This window comes from Amblyomma mixtum, chromosome 3 (genome assembly GCF_055824585.1).
Source record: "Amblyomma mixtum isolate Tamu chromosome 3, ASM5582458v1, whole genome shotgun sequence".
Classification (NCBI taxonomy): Eukaryota; Metazoa; Arthropoda; class Arachnida; order Ixodida; family Ixodidae; genus Amblyomma; species Amblyomma mixtum.
The window spans coordinates 212,484,429-212,510,834 of NC_143014.1; the positions used below are offsets into that span (position 1 = coordinate 212,484,429).

At 48.2% G+C, this 26,406-nt stretch overlaps 1 protein-coding gene across 1 annotated transcript; it reads left to right on the forward strand.

Moving 5' to 3' along the window:
* Positions 1 to 26,406, forward strand: LOC149353554 (high-affinity choline transporter 1-like). The gene is made up of 8 exons (XM_089575837.1): positions 1 to 226; positions 3,711 to 3,818; positions 6,781 to 6,936; positions 9,722 to 9,870; positions 10,656 to 10,805; positions 17,777 to 17,906; positions 23,352 to 23,569; positions 25,453 to 26,406. The coding sequence occupies exons 1-8, from the start codon at positions 1 to 3 to the stop codon at positions 26,404 to 26,406; spliced, it is 2,091 nt and encodes a 696-aa protein (XP_089431963.1).

The window sequence follows — 26,406 nt, forward strand, 5'->3', positions numbered from 1 at the left end:
ATGGAGCTACCTGACGTGAGCCCAACAGCGACAGGCACAACAGAGGCGCCGCGAAACACGCCGGCGATCGCGGTACTCGTGGCCTTCTACGCCGCCACGCTGGCCGTGGCCATATGGGCCAAGAACCGCGTCCAGGAGCCGGACGACGACGGCGCTTCCAACCTGTGCCAGTTCCTTCTCGTGAAACGCGGCCTCGGGCCGCTACTCGGTACTGCCACCATGACCGGTGAGTGGAGACCCACATCGCGAGCGCCACCCTGGCACTATGCGACGCCGTAACTGCTTTTCTGTGCGCATCCACTGCGGCAAATATTCAAGCCGATCTGTACCATTTCGCAAGACTTCGGTGCGAAATGTTATGCGCTGCACAGTTCACCGAGCGACTGCCCCCCTTTGCTGGATGCGTATACAGTCCAAGTGGTTTGCGCCTTAGCCGTATATCCCCTAAAAATTCTTAACTTCGGGTGGGGGAAAACGAGAGCTCTTTGCACCTTCAGGAGACTTCCAACGCTGACGATTCGGAAGAAACCACACTGCATGGCCCAGAAGCAAATCGGCGGGCTGTATATTTTTGACAAAGGCTGTACTTACGACGAGAAAGCCCACAAGAGTGCGTTATAAAAACATCTCCCGAGATTTTTCGCACTTCTTTGACGCCAGCGATAACTGCAATTGTGACAGCGGCTGTTGTAACGTCCCTCTTTTCTCCCGACGGCGACCACTCGAAGGCCAACGTCACGTGACCACATGTGACGGAGGACTTCACATGACCACACAAGAAGCATTCTCAAGAACGCCCGATCCACGGCACATCTCGAACGCCGCTTCTTCCCGCGTTTCCGAGTCATGACGTACGATGACGCCGATGCCATTGTTCTAGGAGAAAGTTCCATGCACAACTAATGAAGCAAAATGCGCGCCAGCGTCTAATCTGTCAATGCACCGTAATGATAGGAGAGTAATGCAAGCTCGAATCGAAAGGACAATGGCTCGATTCGCGTATGACCTGCCGCTGCTGCATGATTTCCTTGGATTTCCTCCCTATAATGTCCGGTAATAAGCCGTTTTTGACGACTCTAACGGCGCATTGCAGTCGGCGATCCGGAGCAGCTCTCCGAATCCGCGAAGGAGCAAGATGTCTAGGCACTCTAAGGAGCATACCGTTTCATTCCAATCAGAACTCAGGGCTTGAACCTATATCGCCTATTGAAATATGTTGTTCGGTTTCGCGAGTACGCCATAAAAAATAACGTCGGGCCTTTGCTAGATTCCGGGCTGTGCTCAGGCGAGGCATCATGGGAGTGTTTTTGCCGCGAATAGTGTGACGTCATCCTCCATGGCCTGCGTCACCGGGAGCATCAACCAAGAGAGACGACCAAATTAAATGAATGAAACGCTACAGAATACGGCCCCGGGTTGTAGGAACAAGTTCATTTCTATGGAAGGTAGCGGAAATCAGCTGTCTACACTGCCTGAAATCAGCCGCATACGTTCGAAGAGTAAACAGCATGTAGGCCCGCCATGCTTCCTTCCATCAGCCAATATGTCTGAGGCTTAGCGAAGGGGAAATGTTTGGAATATTTCTGCTGGCCCCTTTCCCACTATACTGAAAGGCTGTGAAACAGGTGCGGCGTACGCCTTTGCACAGGGATACCGGACCTCGAAAGAATGACACGAGATGTAGCAAGTGTCTGCCGCCAATTAACTCACGATACGTGCTATTCCCAAAACTCCCCAGTGGTTAAAATACTGCAGCACCATATTTTGATGCTTTAATTATTTTAACGACTTCGGGTACAGATCTGCGGACCACTGAGGTGGAAGAGAAGTCTTCTTTCTAGGCCAACATCCTCAACCATGCGTCCCTCAAGGCTCGTACAATACCAATTTTTTAACACCGCAGGATTCCGTCCTCTGTGCCACGTACCAAACTCAGGTTTTGTTGAAATATTTCAGGAGAGAATACGTTCAACCTGCAGAGCCAAAACACGCACTCAAGTACGAAGTGCTTGCTTCGGGAGGAGACATATTCCGTGCCCAGTTATCACCGAATTCCGAGTAAATGTTTCGATAAAATGGGCCCTTTTCTGAACGCAAAGAAGCGAGCAAAATACATCCACTCCGATGAGTCGATATGTGATCCGCAGGCTCATCGAATGCCAAACTGGAGCGCATCACCGGCACCCTCAAGTACGCGGAGGAAGTGGTGGTGGCGCGGATGAAGCATGCGGCACGGTCGACTAGACACAGGCTTGTTGCAAGCGTGTAACTAAAAGTATTCGCATCAAAGCGAGTCCTTAGAGCTCCCGAGAGACAGAATGCAAAGAAAGAGGACCCGCTAGAACACCAAGGGCGCTGATAATCCCGCATGTCGGGAGGCTGATACGCGCATCGTGGACGTCATCGCCTACAGTAAGGCAAAAATGTAGAAACTGCTGAAAGAAGTCGTGAAGAAGTTTGTGTCAGCACTGTCCATCTAATAAATATTTGATCCCGGATTCTTCCTCTGAGAACAGTGGCTTTGCATGAAGTAATGTAACCAAAGGCGCTGGGTGAAGCGATTGCATCAAAGCAGCTTCTCTCTAACTTCAGGGTCGCATGACTCGAAGCAGGCGTGACATTCTTCGAAGATTTGCAATCGACAGACTTGCACTGAACAATGCCGCTCCGCAAATCCGAAACTGTAGCATGCGTCCTCAATCCAGTGCACTACTAATTGATTAGACTGCTAATTGACTACTAATGACTACCATGGACTACTAATTGATTAGTAAGTTCTAGTTCGTTTGGAGTAAATTTCTATTTGGCACTTCCTGACCTTCATTATTGCTGATTACATTTTTTCAAGAATTCCAACCTGTTAACCTCGAATCCGCAGTCCAAAATATTTGGCCCCTGTTTGTTGAAACCCACGATGTAAGCAAATGAGGTTTGAACAAATGTTGTGAATCGGCAATTGCGTTGTAAGCCTTTTACTTCAGAGCGCAGAGTTCATGCGGGATATTTGCACGCATTAATTATCAAAACACCGTCATTGTACCGCTAATGCGTGCTCATGTGTTCTTTCTTTCTTTCTTTTCTAATTTCTTTCTTTCTTCTTTTCTTTCTTTATTATCTAATTTGCTTCTTTCTTTCTCATTTTCTTCCTTTCTTTTCTTCGTTTTTTTCGTTCACTTCTTCCTTCATTTCTTTCTTCATCTCATACTACGTCATACTACGAGAGAAAACTCAGCTTTCTTTTTTCTCTTGCCAGCGCTCAAAGCGTCTTTCAGTACCCTATGGCGCGCCCCCTCCTCTGTTGTGTGGAGGCTCGTGAAAGGAGCGAAGACCGTTGAAAACCATAGAGCTCACGTCGACCCTAATCCGCCAAGCTCGCATACTCCGGCATTATGGATTCGCGGTAGCCTTAACCAGTGAGCAACCTGGCATGAATGGTGACGCACAGTTCCGTGGTTTAACAAAGTTAGCGAAACGCGCTCACTTTCATTGTCTTCTTCTTTCCTTTGCTCTTTTCTCTGGTCTCGACAAAAGCGTGCTCTTCAGCATACTCGGATACCAAAACAGTGAATGTGACAGCAGCCGCTCTTTGGTCGATATAAAAAAAAATAAAGGTACGCGCAAAGCTCAGCCTATCGTCAAGCGACTGCTGGGCAGAGTTCTTAAGCCTGCGTCTTCAAAAACTTCGCTTTGATTTTTTTTTCCTCCCGCAGCCACATGGATAGGGGGTGGTTACGTTCACAGCGCGGCCGAATCAATATACAGATACGGCCTCGTGTGGTGCCAAGCCCCTTTCGGATACGCCTGCAGCCTTTTTGTCGGTACGCAACCATTGTTTTCTTGCGTTGTTACCTTTACCTTTCAGTCAATATTTCGCCAGCGAGTCAGTCGGAAAAAAAAGTACAGGCTTGCCCCTTCTTTATCGGCGCATTGATTCGGGACGGCGTGTGATCGATGGAAATTTCTAAAACGAACGACGCAAAGAGACGGCCAGTGGCCACAGGAGCTGACGCAGCCGTGAAACTTCTGGCTAACTTTAGCCTTCGAGTCCTTCGTAAGAGATTGTGTCTGTTGCTATCGTTCTTGTTGTGCACTTCGTGCGCGTATGCGCTCGCGTATGCAGCTGAAGTGCCGTATCCATGAAGAAGAACCTGCTCCCACTTTACATCATCTTCGAACTATTTCAAATTCATGACGGCCTTTCAAGTAGCTGTTTATCCGTGAATTTCTTCGCGCTTTTTAACGTGCATGTTTCATGCCTGGCGGGAATGCATGATGCGCTGTGCTAGCTATAGTCGCAGTTATACCAGCGCAAAATGTGCAATCTCGAAAAGCCTGCGTGGATTTACCTCATCTCTCGTGAGAGTCGTTACCATAGGAATAATGGTACTCAATGACGTCGACGCTGAAACATTTTTCACGAGATAAAGTTAAGCCGCACTTCTTGGCTTCCTTAACAGCAAAACTCGATTTAATTTCCACGAGAAGCCCGGTATACTATTTCACGTAGCTCAGAATTGAGTTGTATCTTGAAAAAATTCCCAAACTGTTATGCTAATAGCTTAACACGGCTTGTTCCAGCGAAAAGCTGCTTGCGTGTTGGGAAGACAAGCGTGCATCTGCGAGGCCGAAGGCGTGTATGTACTTGAACAGCAACAAAGGATTTACTGTCTCCCTTCCGTATCGGAAAACCTCTGCATTGAAAATCCAGAGCCTGATTTTTGCATATTCTTGCATATACGCAAGCCCGCACGCAGACCCTTCCGCGTTGAATGGCAGCACACACTTTGTCGAATACCCACTGCCTTCTATAAGGCAGATCGTTTTTCTTCAGTTTCACTTTAGTTTTATTTTGCAAAAAAAAAAACACGGCCTTTGTCAACCTGTTTCTACAGCTTGACAAGGGCCCTGCCACCTAGTAAACGTGGCAATACAGCGGAATGTAAGGCAACAACACCGTTTCTAAACAGACCAATGCATGGAAACTGACTGTACAAAGAAAGCAATACAACCCTTTCTGCACGCAAAAAGAAAAACAACATACTTCGTATCACATGAGAATAAATAGCAATAAAGGCAGCATTCAGGAAATTAATACAATTCTGTGGTAAAAACGATTCACACTCTCGTCGGATTGTCTATATGGGTGAAGTCACTCTGTGGTTAACCTATATAACAAAGTATGCAAAGTATGACATTGAGACTGTTTGTAGTAGTGCGCCCAGGGTGTAAGCGTTGTACCATTTTTCCCTATGTCATGTCAGCCTAATGAATGGCTTTCCTGTAGTTTCGCAAGAGAGATTATTACATTCATGTTCGTTTTCAGGGAGTCTGTATAGTTCACGATGAACGTGCGAGTAAACAAATGAAACACAGGGAGCATACAATATTTCAAACACAGAGCACTAGTGCAATGAGATAACTTACATCAGCTGGCGTCAGAATGCGCTATTTTGTAGCAGACATTAAATGGCCAAGATTGTGGCACCTGTGTTACACCACATTACACAACAATATAGGAGAAGTGCAAATACAAGTGAATTATGCCTGCGGTTCGACCGCTGTCACCCGCTAAAAAGCCACGCCTGCGTCCGTAAGATTCGAACGGCGTGTAAGCGAGTCGTGCCTGCAATTGTGCGCATACACAGCTGTCGATGTGAAGCTGCAGAGTGTTGGTGCTGGAAACTCAACCTGCGCCGGTGTTCTAATAGCCACGAACGGTAGCCACGAACCGTGTCCCAGAAGGCGGCCCCGGAGCGCAAAGCTCGCACGTTTTCAATATCATATATTCTTTTATGTCCGCACTCACTGTATGACGCCTGTGTGAGCGTGGGCGTGTCTGTGCGTGTGTGCAAGCGTGTTGGGGTGGAAGGGGGCGTACTTGAATAGAAACTTAGGTGGCCCTGAAAAAGGAAGTTTCTAGACGCCATTCGTTGTCTATGCTGAAGGATGGAACGGGGCTAAAGCAGATTCTTCAAGCCGTGTCGGACATGGCAGTTACAGCAGTATATCTCATTGTTTCTGGAATTCAGTCTTCGCTGCAGAAAAGAATTTAAATTAAAAGCGGTAAGCATCGTGCTCAGTTTTTAAGCAGAAAAACTGACCGTGCGAAAGCGTCAATAAACTAACTATTATGAGTGCAAAATACAACGGACATTTCGATTTCAGCTGATAGAAATAGCGAGCATCTCGGCTACAAGAGAGCACGTCTGAAATTTTCAATCCGCTTAGCAATGAATCGGTCCAAGATGTGGTACTCTGCGTGATCTCCGTTTCGGCACAGTTTAGCCTATGCCGGCATTGCCTAGCATGTCGTTGCCTCAGCTTATCTGTGACTCAGCCACGAGAGCGCTTGTTCGGTGCACGCTTTCTTCTTTAACTTGTGTGTTTTGTTTTCAGTGTTCTGATGCCGCAAAAAAAAAAGCTCGAACATCCTGCCGCGGTCGTTAGAAACTTTGAGCCTATTTAATATAACCATTTTATTTTCTTTGCCCCTATGCTTGTCGTCAGCCAGACTTAATCACAAGTCGCACGCATTAGTGGAGATGAAACGTTGCTTCAGCTATTGGTGACGGATATGGTAAGAGAGAACGTGGAATGCGATAGGAATAGAGTCGCTGTATTATATTCCGGTTCTGATTTACGTTCACGTCCCGAATAGCCGGCGACTACAGTCGGGAGGTGCTAACTCTGCGGAAAGGGCCTGCAGATTCCCCTCGGAACACACGCGATCGCATCGCTACTCTCGCTCGTCAAACCCACCCGGCTGATGCTGCGTCGCAGGCGGCTCCTTCTTCGCCGTCAAGATGAGGGCCGCGGAGTACGAGACGATGCTGGACCCTTTCCAGGAGCACTTCGGAGCCGGCATGGGGGCCTTGCTTTTCATACCGGCCTTCATGGGGGAGCTCTTCTGGATGTCGGCCATTTTCTCGGCACTCGGTAAGTGGGTGCAAATAGTGGCAGACGCTCCTCTTATTTTAGCTCTCTGTTTCATCGTTGGCCAATTCCATTCACAAATGGATTCCTGATCCGATCGTGAAGAGCTGGAAAACGAGCACCGTTTGAAAATTGCGCGTGTTACTGTGCCAAATGCCATGAAGACACCTCCCTACCAGAAACTGAAACGAGTAATGTTGCTCAAAACATCGCCACTGCCCGTCCACCATCTTCCTACGTCCTGTTCGCTACCTAGAATTGAAAGGGTCATGCTAGCTAACCGTGAAACCATGTAGCCCAATCAGAAATTCGCGTTGTCTGTTACCCATGGAGCCGCTATGCACATCGTTCACCGTCGTTCGGGAGACCCGCCCGTGATTTTAAGGCGGAAGCCTTTAATGCCTCATCGTTGTAAGCAGCAGTTGTCGACAGAAATGTCACGCTTTTCAATTGTTCGAAACGGTCATGTCGTCACAGTGCGCGAATTTCAAACGGGGCCAATTCTACTTTGGCCACTAACCATGCAACCAATTAAAGGGACCGCATAGTGATGCTCCAAGTAAGTGGGACTAAGTTTAGTTAATTGGTTAATTGCCGAATTAGCCTAATTAACCTTTCTAGTCAGACCAGATAAATAAATAAAACCGAGAAGGAAATTCGCCGATCTCGGAAATCGAACCCAGGTCTCCGGAGTGCGAGACGAGCACGCTACCACTCCGCCACGCCATCTTTTTTTTTCTTTATTGACCACTCCGCCATGCCATCTCGATGGTTTGGAATGAACAAATGCGCGTCTAGTGAATACGGTGTCTTCGTTCACTCCCATCTTCCTCCCTTCCCGTTACGGCGAGGTTTAGGTGTCCACCGAGGTATGGGAGACAGATACATTTCCTTTCCTCAAAAACCAATTTACCGACGAGCAAAACGTAGAACCGAACGGGCGATGGCGTTCTATGGACTCCCTGGCAGCGTTGCAAGACGCTGTCGCGTTCCGATCTTTGAGGCTGGTTGGTTGGTTGCGACTGAGAGAAGGAAGAAAAGGAAAGTGCACGTGGCCTGCCTGCCGACTCGCTCGAACCGAGCCACCACCGCTGCCACGTGCAGAAGGAAGGGAGTTGAAAGATAAGAAGAAAGAGAAAAACTGAGAGAGTAAAGACGCGCGCGTCGCAACAACCGCGTCCGCCGAAGCAGACGCTGGCTGAAAAAACAGATAAGCGGCCGTAACCCGAAGGCTGCAACCCTCTCTTAGAGGCGAAGCTTAACATCTTAACCACACATCAGTGACACAAGCAGCAACACCACGCTTAAGGCTGTCGCCTCACCGCACTTTAGGTCAACAAAGTGCCCCCTTGAATTTTTAGTAGACTGCTGAGCTTTTGAATTTGCCGTCGTTTGTTCTACTTGGCAGCTGATAACATCGAAGAAAAGAGAGCATAAGATGCACTTGCGCTTTTTATGAAATCGTTAAAGCCGCAGCTCTTCGCCATGTTTCTCGCGCCACAAAAACAATTTCCGACCAATGTCCTCTATCTAGATGCGCAAAATGAACCAGGTAAGGGGAAAAATTATTTAATGCACAAAAATGATTGCAAGACCTCTGGATGGTGATTTGTAGAAAGAATATCGCTCAATAATTTTCAAATTACAGCTCATTCGCTTCTCATTGCCAAATGTGGTCGCTGCTCCTGATGCTGATAATATAATTTTCAAACCATTATACTTCATAAATTTCGCGAATGCCGTGTTTCTCTTATTGAGGCCTTGTCACGACTCGACGATTATAAATGACTGTCCCGTCGCTACACCTTGTTCTCGAGTAAAGTTTTTGTCAAAGTAAGCAGCTCCATATGTAAAGAAAATTTTTAAGCTTGAGGTATCCACCCTCAAACACGGTGGAGAGTTTATATAAGCATGTATGTTTTTCTTCTGTGTGCACAGACTGCACTCATTTACTCTTATGCTTCAACATTATAGAAAAGCAAAATGACGGAAGCTACAGCCAATAAGCATGTCGACAGGAGTTTTTCTATGGGTATGCATTTTTCTTCTCGTCTGAGCCACATGGCATTCGTTACAAATTAAAAGAAAGAGGCTACAAGAACCACTTAGAAACAAACATTGAGAAGTAGCAGGTGGCACTTTGACGGTGCCTGTACAAGTTAATTTCGTCTCCCTTAATCATTTGTTTTAGGCATCTTGCTCCAAAAATGCCTGATGCGTCAGTTACGTAGCTTCAATGTAGAACTTATGAATTAAATGGGTTAATTAGGCGGGAGTGTCGCATGCTTCTAGAGATTGATTAATTTAATAATTAATTGACTAATTGATTGATTGATTGATTGATTGATTGATTAATTGATTAATTGATTGATTGATTGATTGATTGATTGATTGATTGATTGATTGATTGATTGATTGATTGATTGATTGATTGATTGATTGATTGATTGATTGATTGATTGATTGATTGATTGATTGATTGATTGATTGATTGATTGATTGATTGATCGATCGATCGATCGATCGATCGATGGATCGATCGATCGATCCCTGGTCAGCTAACAATGGTCGTTTGACTTTTTCAGTGTTTGCCTCCTTCTCATTTGCCTTTACTAGTAATTTTCCGTCTGTCGCGCAGTTGCTGGCTATTGCCTGCTTACGGAATCTTGCGAATGGGAGATATAGGAAGAATCTTAAAAGATATACGATCAACTGCGTTCAAAGTGTCATCGCTGTAGTACGTACACTGAGGCAGAATGCTTCGACATGGCCACATATTTGTGCGCAGGTGCAACTCTGCACGTCAGCCTGGGCATCTCGCACAACGAAGCGATCCTGGCTCCGGCATTCCTGATAATGTTTTATACATTCACTGGTGGATTCTGCGCAGTCGCCTACACCGACGCTTTGCAACTGTCGGTGACGGTTATTGGCCTGGTAAGTTCTTCAGCGACCTTAAATGCCCCTGTCTGGACACTTTGGTGGAAATAAGGGGCAAACCGTAAACGAGCAATTCGCACATGAGTCCTATTAGACGGGCCTATCGACGCAAAGCAATCCTCAATTCGCCGAGGTAAGAAGAACGACGGCCTGGCTTGAATTTCAGGAGGAAGTTTTTATTCTTGAAAAATCTGCTATGCTGCTCAGCCACCATAAGCCCCCCCCCCCCCCCCCCCCTTCCCCCCCCAATCACACCCGGCGGGGGTACGGGTCACTGGGCGACTGGATAGCAACGACAAAAAATTGCTCCCTCAGCGAGCGCAGCGACGATCTTCCGCGAAATCAGCCCGTCCAGCGGCGAAGATTCATGGGCGTACCTTTGTTTACCGTTTTTTTATTCTTTGAGAAGGCATCAAGAGGCACTGTATGGCGCTTTTAAATGATCTCTAGCGTGCTCATTAGTGAAGGAAGCACAATCATACATTCATTTGCTACGAATAACACACTGCTGTAGCGGCATTAATTTGCGTCAACTTTCATCGATGATTTCCACATTGAAGACGCCGTTCTTGCAGCAAGCTACTAATAGCAGTTTCAGAGCACCACGGCGTGCTCTGCCGATAGGAGGGCTGATTGGGCACAAATTTTTCTCTTCTTTAAAGCGCTAAAGTCTGCATTAACGAGACTTTGAATAGCGCCGAAGCAAAGCATAAGCAGCTAACGGCGCGTCCCTCTCGAGGGCAGCCTCTGCACCCGTCTTCCCGAATCGATCCCTGTTCCAGTGGGCCGCCGTGCCTTTCATCGTTCTCGACCGCAGCGTGGACAAGGTCTCGTATCCAGCCAACAACTGGCTTGGTGGCGTCGAAGCAGAGTACTACGCCTTTTACGTGGACAGGATGCTCATGATCACCCTTGGCGGCATCTGCTGGCAGGTGCGTGTCTGGTTTCCTCTACGGCTTTTCGAACGCGTTCGTATTCAGCAGCAGGTTCATCGTGCTCCGCACCGGCTGGGATCCAAAGACGCTCTTTTTCAAGTCTACGGTCTGCTAAAGTCTGCTAATTCCGTTCATTCGCCGATTTTGGAGGTAGTTTGTTTTTCGACCGTATATGACACATGCAATCGAATTCCTAACGGAACATGCTGTCCCTGGTGATTTGTGCCGGCAGGAGCGTGTTGTCTTGTTGCGGAGCCAATGTAGAAACTATAGTTGGCCAATCACGTTGTTTGGATTATAGTATGTGGCACTCCTAGTACAAGTGGCGCTACTACCCTGCACATATCTTGTCTTCCACCCTTGCCTTTTGCGCCGCATATGTTCGGCCGCCCTCACGCAGCTACCGTCCGCGCATACAGCGCCTGCGGCGGCGCAAGGCCAAAGCAGAGCAGCCAGGACAAGTGCCCCCTTTTCACTGTATAGGTCTCAACCTTTCCCGAAACTATGTCTGTGCGGCTAACAGAATTTCCGTCTTCCACTTGCATTGTCTGCACTCACGGCATGAACACGAACATGAAAAGAACGACGGGACATATAGGCGTGCATGGGTCGGTAATGTGATCGAGGATATGAACTGTGTTGTAAGCATCTACCTTCGCGACGTTTAGAGCATTAAGCAGCTGGCGTGAGCAAGCATACGTAGACAGTGTGTTCGTCCTTTCGTTTTTTAAGCATGAAATGCTTTTAGCCCCCGTTGTCGGCAGTGTGGTGACGTCACGCCGAGACCGAGATCCACTCATCCGGGCATTGAAATCCACTCATCCGGGCACTGAAATCGAGTCATCCGGGCACTGAAATGGAGTCATCCGGGCACTGAAATCGAGTCATCCGGGCACTGAAATCGAGTCATCCGGGCACTGAAATCGAGTCATCCGGGCACTGAATTCCAGTCATCCGGGCTCTGAAACGAGAACATCCGGGCACCGTACGAGACTAAACGAGATTTAACGAGACTCTCTAAGCCCTCCTACGCGACCGGCATGCAAGCAACGGTTGGTCTCCAAACGAGTCACAAAAAATAACTGCTGCCAGTGCCTTCTCAATGTTTATCAAGATATCAGTCGCGCTGTGCGTTTGATAATGCACGGAATTATAATTTCCGATTTCTAATAACGCCTGCAAAAAGCACATAAATGCCACGTACACTTCGTTGTCGTACGTGATCTCTTAGGGGCTTCGCGCATCGAAGCAAAGCTGCGCAGGTGCACAGGGGCCCGGGGGAGAAGCGCTGCGTTCAAAGGGCAAGGCATCGCGCCGAACGGGTGGTGGCGTTCCTCCCTTGCTTTACGGTGCGGTTCGGGTGTCCACCGAGATGGCAGAGAATTACTGCGCCATTTCCTTTCCTCAAAAAACCAAATGGCAAGGCATCGCGCTGAACGGGTGGTGGCGTTCCTCCCTTCCTGTACGGTGCGGTTCGGGTGTCCACCGAGATGACATTAGGCCCGTAAACATTTCATGCTTACTCTACTCTCGGTTACGGGAGAGGCAGAGATTTTTTTTTGTCTGTATCTATGTCTATGTTTGTCATTACCGAAGGGAGAAAGAGAAATGAATTTGCTGCAGTTAGGGGCTTAAATAAGTGTTCGCAACTGACCAGTATACACAGCGGTGTAACAACACCGACTTGTGACGTTAACTGAAGAGTCAGGTCTGATAAAAAAACTTACGTTTTCCATGACAGCGCATAGTTTTGCTGAAAATAGCAGTCATGTAGCCAAATGTCTGGCGCAAAAGCCTTTCGTCCAGGAAAGATCCCATCGGCTCATCTCTTTGTTGCTTGTCTTACGTGACACTTGTACATAACACATGTTCACGCGCAAGTGACATCTCGCCAAGCTAACCACCAACAGGGTTCGTTCAGTTCTTTAGGATTTTATGAGCAATAAGTAGAAATAGTCGATTTAATCGTGTAATAAAGCGCTCTGTAAGCTGGCAGTCGTGGCCTAGTGGTCTGGGCGTCCGCTTCGGCTGCGGGAGGTGGTTGGTTCGAAACCCACCGCCGGACACCCACCGGTAAAAATGGGTACAAGCCACCCCCGGCCCGGCGCCCGGCTTCTTCAGGGGTGTGCGCTTGGGAGAGGCTCCGTAAACCCCGCTGCGCCCCTTCGGGGGCAACCTAGTTTCGAGCACTCAGCCTGCAAAGGTGGTTCGTGTTTCACTGCGAAGTGAGGAGTTCCGACTCAAAACTCGTACGCTTTAACTAGCGTGTCTCAAGACAAACACTGTAAGCGATCCTTCGTTTCGAAGAGAAAACTTCAGAGTATCACAGCTGACTAGGCATGGCGGTTTTTCCGGCTGTCTGACTTGCGAGAAAAAAATGCAGCGATGGCGTAGAGGGATGCAGCGATGGCGTAGAGGTAGAGCATCCGCCTCGCGTGCAAGAGGACCGGGGTTCGAATCCCGGTGCCGCGCAATTCTCCACCGGATTTAAAAAAAAAAAAACTCCGCGTGTGATGGAATTGCATAACCAGGCTTGGAGTGCGGCCTGATTTCGGTGACCAGAACCGACAACGCACTTCCTCACCAGAACAGGATTTGGCCATCCTGGTGTAGTACTTGGCCACAACCTTCTATGAACAAACCAATTAACCCTCGGCCCTCAGTCCCCAGCGGCTGCGGAGCAACTGACCAAGGCGGCGGTCAGATCTGTGACGCAGCGGAGGGTGCTAAGAATCTCTGGCTCCGGACAGGCCGCCATTGGAAACTGAACCTGGCAACGTTTAACGCAAGAACCTTATCAAGTGAGGCTAGCTTAGCAGTGCTATTGGAGGAATTAGCCGGTATTAAATGGGATGTCATAGGGCTTAGTGAGGTTAGGAGGACAGATGAGGCGTATACAGTACTAAAGGGTGGGCATGTACTGTGCTATCGTGGATTAGCAGATAGGCGAGAACTAGGTGTGGGATTCCTCATTAATCAGGATATTGCTGGTAACATCGAGGAGTTTTACAGTATTAACGAGAGAGTGGCAGCTATCGTAATTAGGCTTAATAAGAGGTACAGGCTGAAGGTGGTGCAGGCCTACGCGCCTACATCAAGCCATGATGACCAAATAGTTGAAAGCTTCTATGAGGATGTCGAATCGGCAATGACCAAAGTAAAATCACAGTACACTGTACTGATGGGCGACTTTAATGCAAAGGTAGGTAAAAAACAGGCTGGAGACAAGGCGGTAGGTGACTATGGCATAGGTTCTAGGAACAGTAGGGGAGAGGTATTAGTAGAGTTCGCAGATGGAAATAATTTACGGATTATGAATACCTTCTTCCGCAAACGAGCAAACAGGAAGTGGACGTGGAAGAGCCCCAATGGTGAGACTAAAAATGAAATAGACTTCATACTGTGTGCACAACCTGGCATCATAGAGGATGTGGAGGTCCTCGGTAAGGTCCGTTGCAGCGACCACAGAATGGTAAGGTCTCGTGTTAGCTTAGATTTGAAGAGGGAACGGAGGAAACTGGTGAAGCGAAAGGCTATTAACGAGTTAGCATTAAGAGGGAAGGTAGAGGAATTCAGAATGTCGCTGCAAAAACAGATTTTCCGCTTTAACTGAAGAAGACGACCGTAATGTTGAAACAATGAATGATAATCTTACAGCTATCGTTACAGAGTGCGCCGCAGAAGTAGGTGGTAGGATGGTTCGGCAGGATACCAGCAAGCTATCTCAGGAGACTAAAGATCTGATTAAGAAACGCCAAAGCATGAGGGCTTCTAACTCCACAGACAGGATAGAACTAGCAGAGCTATCGAAGTTAATAAATAAGCGCAAGGTAGCCGACATAAGAAAGTTTAACATGGAGAAAATCGAGCATGCTCTAAGGAACGGAGGTAGCCTAAAATCAGTGAGGAGAAAACTGGGCATAGGTAAAAACCAGATGTATGCGCTAAAAGACAAACAGGGCAATGTCATCAGCAATATGGATAAAATAGTTGAATTAGCCGAAGAATTTTACACAAATCTATACAGGAGCGAATGTAATCATCAAGTTACTGAGAGAGGCAGTCGAGCACAGCAATGGGACGTCCTGCCAGTAACGAAGGAGGAAGTAAAGAAAGCCTTAGGAGCAATGCAAAGAGGGAAAGCAGCTGGTGAGGATCAGGTAACAGCAGATTTGTTGAAGGACGGAGGAGAGATTGTGCTACAAAAACTAGCCACCCTGTATACGCAATGCCTTGTGACCTCGAGAGTACCAGAAGCTTGGAAGAACGCTAACATTATCTTAATTCATAAGAAAGGAGACGTCAAGGACTTGAAGAATTACAGACCAATCAGCTTATTGTCCGTTGCCTACAAGGTATTTACTAAGGTAATCGCTAATAGAGTCAGGACAACCTTGGACTTTAGTCAACCAAATGATCAGGCAGGCTTTCGTAAAGGATACTCGACAATAGACCACATTCACACTATCAATCAGGTGATAGAGAAATGCGCAGAATATAACCAACCCCTATATATAGCCTTCATTGATTATGAGAAAGCATTTGACTCAGTGGAAACCTCAGCTGTCATGCAGGCATTGCGGAATCAGGGTGTGGAAGAGTGTTGTGTGAAAATATTGGAAGATATTTATAACGATTGCACAGCTACTATAGTTCTCCATAAAGTCAGCAATAAAATTCCAATACGGAAAGGTGTCAGACAGGGAGACACGATCTCGCCAATGCTCTTCACTGCCTGCTTACAGGAGGTATTCCGGGGACTGGAATGGGAAGAGTTGGGGATAAGAGTTAATGGAGAATACCTGAGTAATTTGCGATTCGCTGATGACATTGCCTTGCTAAGCCACTCAGGACAAGAACTGCAAAGCATGATCAACCAGTTAGACAGGCAGAGCAGAACGGTGGGCCTAAGAATTAACATGCAGAAAACCAAAGTAATGTTCAACAGGCTAGCAAGGGAACAGCAGTTCGCAATTGGTAGCGAGGTGCTGGAAGTAGTAAGAGAATATGTCTACTTAGGGCAGGTAGTGACCGCAGATCCGGATCATGAGAGGGAAATAACTAGAAGAATAAGAATGGGGTGGAGCGCATATGGCAGGTTCTCTCAGATCATGAATGGTAGCTTACCAATATCCCTGAAGAGAAAAGTATACAACAGCTGTATCCTACCGGTACTCACCTATGGGGCAGAAACGTGGAGGCTAACAAAGAGGGTTCAGCTTAAGTTAAGAACAACGCAGCGAGCTATGGAAAGGAAAATGATAGGTGTAACGTTAAGAGATCGGAAGAGGGCTGAGTGGGTGAGGGAACAAACGCGGGTTAATGACATCTTAGTTGAAATCAAGAAGAAGAAATGGGCTTGGGCAGGGCATGTAATGCGAAGGCAAGATAACCGCTGGTCCTTAAGGGTAACGGAGTGGATTCCAAGAGAAAGCAAACGTAGCAGGGGACGGCAGAAAGTTAGGTGGGCGGATGAGATTAAGAAGTTTGCGGGGATACAGTGGCGGCAACTGACAAAGGACAGGGTTAATTGGAGAGACATGGGAGAGGCCTTTGCCCTGCAGTGGGTGTAGTCAGGCTGATGATGATGATGATGATGATGATGTAAGCTGGCAATAAAACGCTTCGAAAGCATGGGGAGCACTGACGATAGTACTGGACTTGTTAGCTCTGAAGTCGGGATGAATTTTCCCCGTCCTGCTACGCCATCGCTGGCTAGGAAACTATATCAGCAGAGTGTCAGCGACGAAATGGCGCATTAAGTTCTCAGAGTTTCTATGAGGCAGCGCAATATGTCGCACACTGAAAGGGTTGGAGGCTTGCAGGCGCGAGAAGCTGGGAATGAGCGTCGAAGAAAGCAAAAGCGGCAAGCAGCTTCCTGATCTAGTTCTTATTATACGACAGCATGAGCGCCCCAAGCCCCACACCCACTGCCGGTGTCACACTTTGGTTGGTACACGGAAGAGAGCCAGCTGTGACTCGCCACCTTACACGGTTGGCAGGTGACCATCAAAGATACCGTGAAAGCAGGAGGTTCTGACGCGAGCTGAAGAATGCCCTACCTGACGGTGCTGGCACGCTCACAACGAAGCTCTTGTGCTATCACATTGTCCCAGCTATTGGTAATTTGGCGTCCTGCAAGTTTTTATCCAGCATTGTGGCCTTGTACATCGCTTTAGAATATTAGTGTACATATAACATTGAGGCCACGTGTCACTGAACAAAGACGCTTGGCGATTTCTGATCTCAATTCTGACTAGAAACGAGTTCCGAATCGAGGATAGTTTTTGTTGCAACGCTTCTATCCCTCAGGGCCCCGGAAGGTCGGACACCCGAACCCATGCAGGATACCTCGCGGGCACTACTCACATGCCACCAAGTCACCACTCATTACAAAACACCGCCGCTTCACCCTCCCACTACCTCACCGTACACTAGGTTCAAGATAAAGCGCGCTACGGCGGCAAATGCAGACAAACTGCTATGTGTCACCTTACCTCCTCCATCGCTATCACCCTACCTTGAACCTTCCACTTTGCTCAACATGCGGGACGGCCAAGGACACCCTCATACACTACCTGTGGGAATGCTCCCAACACATGGCAGTTATCCCCCCTAACCCAGCCCATCCCCCTGCTCATGGGAGGCCGCTCTGCGAGTTGCTCAACCAGCTGGCCAAACATAGCTAGTGGACAGAGCTCTCCGTGAAGCCCAGGCCCGTGGACTCCTGGACAAGTAGGAGCCCACCCTCGAGGACGTTTTGTTCGTTTCTAAAATAAAGTTGTTCCTCCTCCTCCTCCTTACGACGCTTCCTTTCTTCTTCTTTTTTTTTCTTGCTCTTTGGCCAATGCCTCACAACAGCAACTGCTGGCTCAAAGCCGAAACCTCGTATGTGAAAATGATGTTTCTGCGAAGACTTCAACTAATTTCCATTGCTACTTTCTGGTGCGGCCGAAAACCGTTCGCAGGTCTACTTTCAGCGTGTACTGGCCTCCCGGACGCCAGAGGTGTCCCTCATCGTGTCACTGGCCAGCGCTTTTGGTTGTCTCTTCGTCGCCGCGCCGGCCGTCATCATTGGGGCCGCCGCAAGAGCTGCCAGTAGGTGTCATATTGATCATCTTTATTTTCCGCTGCTGCAGTAGTTTGACCTCAGTTGAGATTATTTCGCATGGCAGCAATTTTAAACGAAGCATGTGCTAAGCAAACTGCTGTCTCGGTCAATCTATAGTAAGTTGCTAATGCATGCATGGACCATGCGAACGCATATAATTGGTCTGTGGTAGAAGGCGTTCGTAGCTTGCTTGCTTTTCTTTTTTTGACGAGAAGCAACAGAGCATTGCCGTTTTGCCAGTTCAGTTACCTGGAAATGGAGTTTCTTGATAATTGACTAGAGAGAAAGATGGCGGCGCTGCACTTCATCCACCAAGGACACGCTAGGCATGCCATAGACGTGGCTTCGTATTCACGCCTGGTGGCTCGTTATCTGTTCTACGAATTGGATTGTTTAGCTGTTTGTTTCTGTTGACGTTTTGTGCGCTTCGGGGGGGGAGGTGTAGCTATAGTGCTCAAGAATAGCGCAGTTATGCAGCTACGCAGGCTGTTCATTTGAGATCCGAAGCATCCGAAGGCGTTTGACTCGAAGTGAGCTGAACACAGTGTCAAGTGCCTGCTGGGCCTGCAGTCCGTTTCCCCCAAAGCTTGGAGCCATTTACGCAACAAGCTGGGTTTGTCCAGCTAGAACCTGTGCATTGGAAGATGAATGAAGGGAAAAAAGTGTTTTGTGAATTTAAAACTCAACAGCGTGCTACTGGGGCCACTGTGCACATTCCTCGTAGGAGTCTCGGAGATGCAGAGTACTTCGACAAGCACCACTTATGTTAACCATACTCGCCGAGGATTGCTTGTGTTTAACTTCGAAGTCTGGTGGTGGCCACGCATTGCATGCAGAAGCGACTTGGACTTCATTTATTAATTCATGAAAATACCCGCATGTTGCACCTGTCAGCATGAACACGGTCATCACTTACTTCTGGGATGACACGCTTCCGCTTCCTAGTTCAGGTTTTTCTTTGCAAAATCCGCAAGCGCAGCTCCAGGACATGGTGAGAGCCGGCACTTTGCACACGCGAACAACTTTCTCACAGAAGGGTGAAGGTTCGGGCATGTTTCCCATAGCACGAACATGGGCGCAAACCCGCAATAACAAACGACACCAATGAAACGTTTCTATCTTTCGCAAAGACAGAACGAAAGCTCATAAAGTGTACTATTTTAAGCGTTAACAATTTTTTGGAAAGAATATTTGCGCTGAAAAGTGTGCCTGTTAACCCCCCCCCCCCAAAAAAAAAAAAAAAAAGATATTTTCGGCGGTTAACTATATCTGGTGACATGAAAAGAAATCCCTATGTCACCGTGGGCAAATCTGGTGCTCGTTTGCGGCCATTTGCTTTTCTGTTCATTTATTGGAATTCACAGTATGCAGATTATATTATAGGACATTTTTACTGTACAACAACGTTTCCTTGCAATTTTTTTCGTGCAAAAATTTATGCTTCTGCACCCGTAGTTAGGTTTTAGTTCTAACAATAGCCAAGCCAAGTAAGAAAATTGGCTAAGGTTTGACCAATGGCCATCCCGAGTAGAATTGCGGAAGCAACGGCGTGGCAATCGCAGCGGCGGCGGCATCTCAGGGAGCACTTTTACTGGCGTAGAGGCGAAAGCGTTTTCCGCACCACTTTGACTGGCTCTGTGGCACTGCTGACGTCGCCACTGGATGACGTCACACATAATTAAGTACTAATAATAAGTAATGACAAATTACCAATTCATGGCTAATTACTGAATAAAGATTAAATGATAATTAAATGGTAATAAATTAAACTTAAGCTTCGCCTTTAGGAGTGTAACGCGACAGCGTGTTGTAGCGCTGCCAGGGAGTCCACGGAACGCCACCACCAGTTCGGCGCGATGCCATACCCTTTGAACGCAACGCTTTTTGAGGAAAGAAAATGGCGCAGTAATTCTCTGTCATCTCGGTGGACACCTGAACCGCACCGTACAGGAAGTGGGAGTGAAAGAAGAAAGAGAAAGGGGGGCCGTAATGAAGGAAATGAAAATTGTATTTGAGGAAAGGAAATTATGCAGTAACTGTCTCACATATCTCGATGGACGCCCGTCATACGTTTGTAGAGGAAGGGAGGAAGGGGGAGTGAAAGAAAAAAGAGAAAGAGAGGCAGAAATGAAGAAAATGAAAATTGTATTTGAGGAAAGGAAATTACGCAATAACGGTCTCACACTCGCTCCTCGCGCATGCGCAGTTGGTGCTCTGGGGGTCCTCGAAATCGCTCACACCTAGCATAGTGTTGCTTCCGCAACAATAAGAAACATTGTCTTCCGGCGTTCCCGCAGTGGATGAAGTGCTCTTTAAAAAACTCGCATAGACGGTGGTACCATATTCCCATCTAGCTAATATTTAGAAATTCTATGACGGGGAGACAACGGAACTGGTCTGTTTTCTCGCTGACGTAGCGGCGGCATAGCATCGCTAGATCCTCGCGTCTCCTCGGTACACTCCGAAAAGTTCATGTAAAGTGACAACCTGCCACCAGAAACGAACTAAGTAAGCAATGGGTTTCAATCGAACCATTGCTAGTTCATCAGCACCCGTGCAGGTAATGTGCTAATTTGATGCTAATTAAGCCAGTCGTTTACTTTATACCGGACTGCAGGTGTGGACTCAAATCATACATTTTTGGATTCACAGTTCCGCGTAGCCTACCATGTTACTGGCCTTCAGTGGCCAGTGGAGCTCGCACGCATGACTTGGCTTAAATCAGGGGCGACTTGCAGATGCATCCGCTTAGTTTGTTGTCAAGTCTCTCACTTTTTTCTTTCGTTTTTGCGAATAAGTAGCACAAAGCCAAGCTGATGTTCAGCCATCATGCACGACTGACAGAAGCTTGTACTTGCACATACCAAGAAGCATATAAAAGCGTTGCTTCGTACGGCACATCTTTCGTGTTCAAAAATCCAAGACAAACAATTCAGTAAACGAAATAATAAATCACGCCGCTTTTGCGAATATATTTCCGCCAGTATCATCTGTGTCTTTCACGATCTAATCTGCGTAAAAATCAAAGACCCTTATCATCCTCAGTTATCCTCAGAATACTTGGCCCAGATACGTTAAAATATGTTAGTAAGGAAAACCTGTCCATCGGCTAAAATTATCTTCAAATGAAGTGTTCAAGCACGAAGGAAAGGCTTGTCTAGCGTTGCGCGAAATGCGCTCGACTGAACTAACACGCACCCCTGGCGGGTCAGCAATGGCCCACTCCATGCCTCGCAGAGTGCACAATACATTTACTATTGCATTCCGTCTCGATATTTCTTGCGCGCTTCGCAAAACGAAGAATGCAATTTCCCGATAATCCAGTCTCATTTCAAAAGCCCGCGTTCGGATCTTTCGTTTCTATCCTTGTACTTATGCAAAGGGCAACGAAATGAAGTACGTGCTTGATACCTAGCTTGATTCCTTAAGAAGACATATGAGCTGCTGTTCCACGAAAGGAAATTGCCTCTCCGGTGTCTTCCTGAGCACCGACCTAGCCATTAGCTCGTTAAGTAAGCTGTCACTTTTTCGATTACAATTTTTCTTTTCGAGTACCGACCGTTATAAATATTGGAAATAGCAAAAGAAAAACCGCATCCTTTGTGGACTCGTTCGCAGTCTGATCGATAGAGGCCCGGCTGGAGCCAGATTTTTACATCTAATAAATCGGAGTGAACAATTTCCGTGCCTTCGTTATCTGCGACCGCAGCCTGCCGAGTTGCGCTTGCTCCGTTTGTTTGTTTGCTTCTAAATTTAAAATCAATATGCGGAACGCATTAAATATTTGGATGCGATACATAAAATTATCTGCGTTCAAATTCGTTTTAGAGGGACAGAACAGCTACTAAGCGCTCAGGTTTTGCGAGCACATCAGCGCCTGTTATCAGAGAAGCCGGATTTCGTTTTAATTCCTTTAGCGGGTGAGTCACGTAACCCCGTGAGCCTGGCATAGGTTACGCGCTATATATAACGGCACTTGCACTTAGCCCGAAACTTAGGTGGATCGCCACTACAGGCGAAATAAACACCATGCTGGGGTTAGCAACGGGTCACGTTGCAGCCAGAAACGTGGGCTTCATCCTAAGTCTGTTCTGATCGATGACAGCCCTGAATACTCTCAGCAAGACGGGCTTCATTCACCGAAGCGGCTTGAAGATCCGCTGATTAGGCCGCCCCATTTTAGGGGTACACGATAGGCTCCGCCCCATATCCTCCTCTTTGGACACCTGTGGCAGCTTTGAGCGCCGGGGCTTTTGTGGCCCGACGGCTTTGACAGCACGCACACGCGCGCCGAAAGCAACGAATTGAGCGCTGCGCACGCGATCCGAAAAACGACGTGCCCGTTTATGAAGTTCCTGGACACCTTGTCGTGAAAAGGATTTTTCGAGAGCTGCGGGGTCGTAAGAATCCGTTCCATTAGCGATAAAGGAAGTTTTTTTTAGCTGCTCGGTTCTGTGGGCATCAATTTCGGTGTGCTCGTGCATCCGTTACAAGGCGCTACATGAGTTCACATTACTGTGGATGTTTTACCGTCAGGAACAGCGATGAGTGATAATTCGACTTTAGTTCCCAAAAACAAGAACGATTGCTAGCGTTGTTATTCATCAACAAAAACTGGCGCAGCTCGAGAGAGAGTGGTTTTTTTTTTTGTTACTTTAATCAAACACCATATCATGAAGGCCTTCCTTGAGTGGAATTCCGCTTTAATACAGCAGCAGGCGCAGCAAATTCTACTGTTCTCTTTATGGGCATGCGTTGCGGGTAAAGGGGGGGGGGGGGGGGGGGGGTGCTGTTCTTGAAAAAGCGAAAGATACAGTGAAATCTAACCTAATAGAATAGAATGCCCAGAAATCTAAATTTACCATCCAACAAGAAACACTACCCCTGAGGTCACAGGTCACCCGTTGGATCCTGAACCTCGCAGATAAATTATTCCTTTTTTTCAAGCGCCTGAAGTTGCAGAATATATTCCAATAAAGACGGATGTTTTTGAGGTTGAAATATTTTAAAGACGATGTCGTAGGACAAGTGACTTCAAAAGTGTACGGAATTCCGCTCGGAGACCAAAGTTCCAGCGCTCCTCGACTGCGACCTTGTAGAATTGGCTCGGCATACTGTAATGCGTTATCGTCCCAGCATCGCATTTGCATGCTACCTTACTGCCTGCCGTGCATGTGCGGAAGTTACGCCTATCGGTCCTTTAGGGACGACAGAAGTTCGCAATGGCATAACGCACGTAAAGTGAACGCAATAGTGTGACCAATGGAAACCAATAGTGGACCCCGGATAAACCATTCGCTAATATGGCTGAATTCTTCTCGTTACTCGCACGAGTGAAGGAGAATTACAAGTGTGAACGAGCGGACAGTAGCGTTGGGCAACCTCAACCTACCCTATTCATGGCGCTTCCATCCGGGCCGCGCCCGGCACAGACTTCACGCAGGCGGGCTTCGAGGGCCCCTCTCCGCTGCCAGCGGAAGACGTGCCGCGCGTGCTACCGCTGTCTATGCTGCACCTGAGCCCGAGGATCGTGTCGTCCGTGGGTCTGACAGGCGTTTCGGCTGCCGTCATGGCGTCCGCCGACTCGTCCATCCTCAGCGCGGCCTCCATGTTCTCGCAGAACGTCTACAAGGTGCTGCTGCGAAACCAGGTCAGCTGCCTCAAGGAGGGTCTCGATCACAGGCACTTACCCGTCCCTCTGTAAAGATATCGGCTTCCAGAAGCTGACTTCAAGGAAACACCAGGAGTCTTAATACCATGTGGCGCTATAGACGTCATCTGAGCAAATAAAGTAGTCAGTTTAAAGTACAGACTAATCAAAATACTTTTTAACAGCGAGCAGTCTGGCCGTCAAGTTCTTACTGTTTCAGAACATTGTGACGCTATCCTTCACTATGCAGGCGTTGTTTTGCCGCATAAAAAGCACAGGAGTCCAGCCAGAGTCGGTCGATGCCTTATCAGCAGCGGCAACGTTTGGGCTAGTTGGTGAGCCATGTTTAGATCGTGAAAGCGCTCGAGAAGACGGACACAGAAAGAGACGGACACACAGCGCACTGTGTGTCCGTCTCTTTATGTGTCTCAGTCTTCTTGAGCGCTTTCATGATCTGAAGACGTCTTATCGGGGTTTAGACCTCTACAAATAAACTATTCAGTAAAGTCGACTGCGACTGCCGCAAGCAATGCGCTCCAAATGTCCACGATATAATGCTTATAACAGCTGTTTTCGCAACGAAACGAAATAATCAGCAACAATTCAAAGCGTCGCCGATAAGTGGAAGTGAACTGTAACATCTTGCAAGCAAGAAGACATCTTCGAGTGTATTAAGCCTCCTAGTAAGGTCAATGCACGAGTGGCCGAAAGATCGCTCTCAGGATGAGAGCTTGGCGGCCCCGGTAACTAATTGCAGTGCGAGAAAACATTAAAGGAAGGCAATCACAGTGTTCTGTTGCGGTTCGTCTGTTTTGTGCAATAGCGGTTAGCGTTTTTATCTGCCCGTTCTCGAGTAAATGTGACATGGGTTTTAATTCTGAAATGACCGTCAAGAAGGCGCTGAAAGCTGAAGTCCGACGATCGCCTTTACTGGCCTCGTGAGTGGCACAAACGTGCATGTTTGCTGCTCTAGAGAGGCGCACCAAATGGCATTCTTGCAACGCACGAGTGGAGTTTCTATGTCCGCCGCGTAAAGAAAGCGTAAACTCTTGCTTCTACTTCGTGTTCTGTTGTCCGAACAAATCCCGCCACAGCTTCTCCACCTAGTTGTTGACCCTCGTCGTGATTTTATTTTGGCTATTATTGTTCACTCGTGGATTCCAAACGTGTGCTGGGCTGTGTGGAATCCCAAGTGCGCTGCTTTGCAACAATCTCTTCTTAACTCACATCGAAGAGCACGGTGCGGAGATGTCGAAACATGTCCAGCTCTCAAATTACTGGGAGCACGATATTGCAACATACTTCACGCTTCACGCTTCACTTAACCTGTAGAGTTGGTCGGCTCTGATTCTAAGGTGATTTCTGCTGGGGCAGCAAACTATGTTAAAGGCAGATTGCGATGCTTTCAACACAGGTCGAGCAGAAAGATACATTCTGCGGAGACTTTCGATGCAATTGCGCAGATCAAAAATAGAATAAGAACCAGTGAAGTTTCCTTTTAGGTCGACAGCGACGTTTAAATATCGATTGATTCTCTTTAGCCATTACTGAATTTATTCCGTGTGTGGTACGCTAGGTTACGAGCTCATTTCAGCTCTTCCCACCTCTCATGCAACGAGGACGTAAGACGCCTGTTTCAGCGACAGTTGTTGAAATAGAATCCCTCGTAACGCTCAAACATTCACTGAACGCAAGCTGGGAATGACGTATGCGTCGGTATATACGTTCCGGCGATCGGCTCAGTTTTTGGAGGTAAGCGAAGCATTGTTCAAGACTCCGCACTGCCAGGTTTTGGATTATCTTAGCGCCGCACGCATTTGAATGCCTCGGTAAGAAAAAAATCCGGACACGTGCCCTGACCTGGCCTGTGGCGTCGTTCGCAGGCGTCCCTTGAAGAGATGAACCTCGTGATCCGGCTGGCCGTGGTGGTCGTGGGCATTATGGCCACTTACATCTCGCAGGCCATCGGCGCCGTCCAGGGGCTCTGGTACCTGTCCTCCGACATGGTCTACGTGGTACTCTTCCCGCAGCTCGTGTGCGTGACATACTTCCGCGACCTCTCGAACACGTACGGTTCCGCGGCAGCCTACGTCTTGGCTGTCACGCTGCGCGTAGGCGCCGGCGAGAAAGCGCTCAGCTTGCCGCCGCTCATCCCCTACCCCTACTACGACGAGCAGACCGGCCGGCAGCTGTTTCCGGTACGGACGTTCACCATGCTCGCCAGCCTCCTCATCCTGCTGGCCGTGTCACACCTCGCCACATGGCTCTTCACGGCCCGTCGCCTGCCACTGCGCTACGACGTGTTCGGCTGCTTCCAGATGGACAGTCGACTGCTCGATGAGCCCTGCGCCAAGGAAGCGCTGTTGTTCAAGCTCCCACCCGTCAGGCCGCAGCCCGTAGGCTCTGAAGCGTCTCTTGTCGGCACCACTGCGGTGTCCAGTTGTGAAGATCGCACAAGCGTTGATCCCTTCGAGCGCCCTTCGAACAACGACCCGGTGAGTGCCGACTCGATTGCCGCTACCCCCCATCAGACGGCCGGCCAGGTGACGTCGAAGGCTGCCGCCTCCGGCAAGCCACCTGCTGTGCTAGCGGCAGCGCCCGGTCAAAGTGTGCCACGGCCCGTTTCGGATGTGCTGCAAGTGGACTCGACTCCGCAATCCGCGTCAGTCGCCTCGGTCGGATCACTCGTGTTGGCTGGCGTACCTCCGGTCGCTGCTCAAGAGGCGAAGGAGGAGCCGAAGTCCGACGGCAAGAAGAAAAAGCGCAGGAAGAAGGCCAAGCCGTCGGATGACAGCAAGTGCGCACCTGCCGCCGCAGAGTCTGGCAGTTGCCCTTAA

What these genes read in the sequence shown, in the direction of transcription:
- LOC149353554 (XM_089575837.1), top strand. Translation starts at nt 1, where the DNA reads ATGGAGCTACCTGACGTGAGCCCAACAGCGACAGGCACAACAGAGGCG. An exon ending in GGCCATTTTCTCGGCACTCG is followed by an intron (nt 6,937 to 9,721) that starts GTAAGTGGGTGC and finishes ATTTGTGCGCAG; the next exon opens with GTGCAACTCTGCACGTCAGC. An exon ending in AGGTGCTGCTGCGAAACCAG is followed by an intron (nt 23,570 to 25,452) that starts GTCAGCTGCCTC and finishes CGTCGTTCGCAG; the next exon opens with GCGTCCCTTGAAGAGATGAA.